At 43.4% G+C, this 5,280-nt stretch overlaps 1 protein-coding gene across 1 annotated transcript; it reads left to right on the forward strand.

The window, feature by feature from the left end:
* The first annotated feature begins 3,488 nt into the window (after positions 1-3,488).
* On the forward strand, positions 3,489-4,278 carry LOC100770169 (60S ribosomal protein L7a-like). Its single transcript, XM_035439028.1, has one exon. It carries the CDS (start codon positions 3,494-3,496, stop codon positions 4,064-4,066), a length of 573 nt encoding a protein of 190 aa, XP_035294919.1. The 5' UTR covers positions 3,489-3,493; the 3' UTR covers positions 4,067-4,278.
* The last annotated feature ends 1,002 nt before the right edge of the window (positions 4,279-5,280 follow it).

Genomic DNA, 5,280 nt, shown 5'->3' on the forward strand with positions numbered 1-5,280 from the left:
TGTCCTCTGACCTCTGTGCTCACAATGTGGTATGCACATACCTACACTTGCATACATGCATGACACATACATGTAATGTGGGAAAATTACCAATACAGAGCCAGATAAAAATACAAGGGATTTTAATAGGGAAAAAACCTTACTTACAGAGTGACCTAACCAGCCAGCGTGGCAGCACTCTGTACAGCAAGCTGAAAGTGAACTGAAACAGAAACCGAGCCACCTGAACACCCCTCACTCTACATCACCTGACCTCACAGGCATGGTCAGACACACCTGTAGCCAGCTCCTAAGCAGGCATGGCTACAGCATCCCCTACACACATGTGTACACACACCCATAATACATTTTAAAATGAAATTTTCTTTCGTAAATGCAATTATAGGGTGGTTCTTGAGAGGTGTCATTTGGACTTATGGATGCACAAAGGGTACTAATAAACTCAAAATCGAAAGTCCTGTGTTTTGAGACATGTCATTTGTCTTGATTTTTCTTTGCATGTATTTTGCACATGGCATGGTATATGTGTGGGGAGTAAAAGTCCTGGCTGGAGTCAGTTCTCTTCTTTGTGATGTGGCAGTCAGGCAGGCAGTTCAGGCTTGGCCTTCACCTACTAAGCCAGTGTGGTTTCCAACCTTCCTAATGCTGCCACCCTTTAATACAGTTCCTAGTGTTGTGGTGACCCCCAACCATAACATTATTTTCATTGCTACTTCATAACGGTAGTTTTGCTACCGTTATGACTTGTAATGTAAAATCTGTGTTTTCCAATGGTCCAATGGTAACCCCTATGAAAGGGTCTTTTGACCCACCAAAAGGGTCGTGACCCACAGGTTGAGAAACAATTCATAAAGTTGTCTTGCCAACCCAAGACACATGTTTTGAGGTTAAGTATGGCTCATAAGCTATTTTAATACTCTTGTTGGAGATTTTGGGAAAAGGAAAATTGTCTCTGCATAGGTGACCCTTTCAGATCTTTGGTTAGTGGCAAAATTATTATTGATTCTTTGGACAGTGACATGGTAGAAGGAGAAAACTCTCCCAAAGTGTTCTCAACATGTGCATTATGGCACACAAGTGTACACACACACACACACACACACACACACACACACACACACACACACACGCCAAATATAATTTTGAAATGTTTTGTTGTTTGTTCATTTCATTCTTGCTTCTTAATCAGCAAGAGATACAAAGCAGGTGGAGAATGGGAGGAATGGGAGGGGTGCTTCTCTGTTTTCATGTCCCTGGGTGTTTGCTTTCTATCCTACCTTACTATGAAAATAGATGGGATTTGATTACCAATCATTTCACTTTAACCCACCTCCTATTGCCTGTCCCCACACTTCAGACCACTCTGTTTATTGTGTAAGTATCCCCTTGGGAAGTTTGAGGGCTACCTTCCTCAGATTTGGCTTGTGAATACTTTCTTGTTTTCAATTCTTATCATTTCTATGAATGCCAAAGTGTGCAGGGGCAAGGTGAACATCACTCTGTAGCAGAAGCTCCCCAGATTTCAAAAGCATTTATGGTACTCAGTCTCTAGGCAGCCCTCCTTTCCTTCTAAGGTCAACTGATGGGGCTGAAAGTGTCCACCCTCTTACCACTTGGTATTTCTGGTGACCAGTCCCAGCTGAGGTCATCTAGGGACCTCATCCTAAATCACTACTTGAACTTAAACTCAGGTGTAATAGGGAACAATGACCAAATATATTTCTAGTTAATCCACATTTGTGTTTGGTAGGCTACAACCCCTAAGGAAATGCCCCCAGTGATATCACTACTACTTCCTAAATTAAGCCTACTCTCATGCTTGAGGTCTCCTAGGATCTAGAGTGATGATATGAGGCATAGTTTTTAGCTAAAACAGAGAATCAGTCAGAAACATCCACAGTGCACTGAGACTTGACATTTGAAGTCTGTTGACTCCAAACAGAATGTGTTGGTCTCAAAGGCCACACTCAGGGCAAAAGACCATATGGTGACTTGGTTGGTGGCATCTAGCAGGTGCCCAAAGAATTATTTTTTTGGCTGAACTAGTTTATCTATAATCAGTGGTTCTCAACCTCCCTAATGTTGTAATTCTTTGATACAGCTCCTCATGTTTCAGTGACCGCCAATCATAAAATTATTTGTTGCTACTTCATAACTGTAATTTTGCTACTGTCATGAATAATATTGTAAACATATGATATGCAGGACATCTAATATGGAACTCCCCCAAAGTGGCCGTGACCCACAGGTAGAACCACTGCCTTATCTAGGAAGGAGAGCAAGCCAAGTCTTACCAACACTCAGAGGTGTCTCAAACACTAAAAACCAATTGAGAGTTAAGAAGATGTTGAGAAATAGATGTCTCTAGTATATCTCTCCAGCTCCCAAAGGATGAAAACCAAAGTATAATTTGACCATGAATATTGAAAGTCCTCATTTGTGTTAGTCAGCATGGCCCCCTGGGTCCCCAGTTTCTTATGAAATAACAGGCAAAGTTTTAATGAAAATGGCAAAAGATTCACTGTGTTCTCTTGAGTGATTTTGATCAATGAACCACTCCCAAGTTGGAAGACACTAATGAGCACTTTGTAGAATGCCCGTAGCTGCTGTGGAGTGCCTAGATAGAAGTCCAGGGAGATGGGGCAATGTGCCCACATCCCACATAATGTGTTAGTGTCAGAATCTAGCTCTGCCAGCCTCCATCAACACTCCTCCCACTTACTTAATTTTAAGAAAGCCTGTATGGGTCTGTGTCAGCTCCTCCCATCTCTCAGCTTCTTTTTAGCCCTGGTCTTCAAAGAGGAGGCTTTTCCTCTTAAAGAGAAATTTTGATATGCTCATTATATTTCCTTAGCCTTTTAAAAGCTTTGAACATTTGTATGTATTGGAATGCTCTCCCATCACAGGAAATGGGTCATGTTTTCCTTCCAGAGTTTTGTTTTCCTCCCCAAGTACACTGTTACCTATAAAAGTAGAAGCTGTCATCATTAAAGGAGACGTCAGACTTCGTACCAAGTCCCATCGGAGCTTCTTAGCTAGAGCCTTTTTTCCCAGAGTCCTTTGCTCTGCAGGAGCATGCTGAGTTGGGAAGGGTAGCACCAGATAGGCTTTGTTCTTCTACCATTTTGAGTAGTTTATGTCCTCACTCTGCTTTACAGCCTGCCAAGAGGGGATTAGGTGTTCTGTGGGCCAAGGTCCCATGCTTGCTTTATTTAGAGCCAGGCTGAACGCTTGTGAACTAGTTCAGATACTGAACAAGTATCAAATAGAATGCTAAGCTGGGTGAAATGTGAAATCAATGCATCTTCTATTGCTAGATTATATAAAACTCAGAGCCATCTTTCCCATACATGACTTTAATTGTTCAATATTTCAATATCTCAAAAATCATATAGACGTATACATCACTAAAGGTAAAAAAAAATTACTCCTACAGAAATATGGGAGTAAGTATATGGAGCATTGCTCTCTCTCTCTTCTGCAGCCGAGCAAGATGCCCAAGGGAAAGAAGGCCAAGGGGAAGAAGGTGGCCCCAGCCCCCACAGTCGTGAAGAAACAGGAGGCCAAGAAGGTGGTGAACCCTTTGTTTGAGAAAAGGCCTAAGAACTTCGGCAGTGGGCAGGACATCCAGCCCAAACGAGATCTCACATGCTTCGTCAAATGGCCCCCATACATTTGGCTGCAAAGGCAAAGGGCCATCCTCTATAAGTGGCTTAAAGTTCCTCCTGCCATTAACCAGTTCACCCAGGCCCTGGACTGGCAAACAGCTACCCAGCTGCTCAAGCTTGCCCACAAATATAGGCCACAGACAAAGCAGGAGAAGCAAAGGCTGTTGGCCCGTGCTGAGAAGAAGGCTGCTGGCAAAGGGGATGTCCCAACTAAGAGGCCACCTGTTCTTCGAGCAGGAGTCAATACAGTCACCACCTTGGTGGAGAACAAGAAGGCTCAGCTGGTGGTAATCGCCCACGATGTAGACCCTATTGAGATGGTGGTCTTCCTGTCTGCCCTGTGTCGGAAGATGGGGGTCCCCTACTGCATCATCAAGGGAAAAGCCAGGCTGGGATGACTGGTCCACAGGAAAACATGTACCACCGTTGCCTTCTCACAGGTTAACTCGGAAGACAAGGGTGCTCTGGCTAAGCTGGTGGAAGCTATTAGGACCAATTACAACGACAGATATGATGAGATCCGACGCCACTGGGGAGGCAATGTCCTGGGTCCTAAATCTGTGGCTCGAATTGCCAAGCTGGAAAAGGCAAACGCTAAAGAACTCGCTACTAAAACTGCTAAGTTTTCTGTACATAAATACAAACTTATCTTCCATCAAAAAAAAAAAAAAGAATATGGAGCATATTACTGGGAAGAAATCAGCTGTCAACTATTTCTTGTTATGTAAAAAGGGAACTATAAGTAACACTTACTTATTAGTGAAGAAAAGTCAGAAAGCTTTGTTGCAATAAACACCCCAGTCTATTCTGCAGTCCCACCTTCAACCTCTGCCTTCATTTGCTATAGCATTAATAACAGTCAGACATGGTGGCTCATACCTGTCATCTGGTTACTTGAGGGACTGAGGCAGAAGGATTACTCTGTGTTTGAGGCCAGCCTGAGCTACAGCAGAGGGAGAGCCTGTTGTCTAAAACCAAAAATATTAATTGCAACATGATAATTGCTTAAATATCTTCCATAGGAAGATACCAAACCCTATTTTTATCACTATCACCATTGTTATAACCACAGTTTATCACCATCTCCATCATCACACAAGTGTAGTTGTGTAGCTGTTGAGCACTGAAGGTAAAAACACGCTTTCACTATGAAATTTTAGTTCAAGGCATCATGAGCCACTTGTGGAGAGTGAGGCCCAGGCTCTGGGTATAAAATTTCAAATACTTCTGAGTGAAGATTCACCTTTCTTCCCAGCCACGGTAGGTATAGCAGAAGATAATTGTTAAACTCAGATTCATGATAATCCTAGAACTTCAGTTCTCTCAAAACTGTGGTGCTTTGACCCACCAACCTGAAGTCTCCCTGGGTATCCTGAGGGGGTGGAGGTGGGTCTCTAGATCCACTTTGAATTATCTGTTTTTAATACTCCCAAAGATCTGAGTCTTACGGGGGGGGGGAGGGGTGGGCCTAGGCGCTATTCCAAAGGATACGATAGACTCTGATGACACCCTATGGAAGGCCTCACCATCCAGGGGAAGCAGAAAGGATATGTGATAGGTAGGGTTTTAGTTGCGGGGTGGTGGTAGGGGAGGACAGAATGGACAAGGGAAC

The sequence above is a fragment of the Cricetulus griseus genome, chromosome 2, assembly GCF_003668045.3.
Source record: "Cricetulus griseus strain 17A/GY chromosome 2, alternate assembly CriGri-PICRH-1.0, whole genome shotgun sequence".
In the NCBI taxonomy this organism is placed as follows: Eukaryota; Metazoa; Chordata; class Mammalia; order Rodentia; family Cricetidae; genus Cricetulus; species Cricetulus griseus.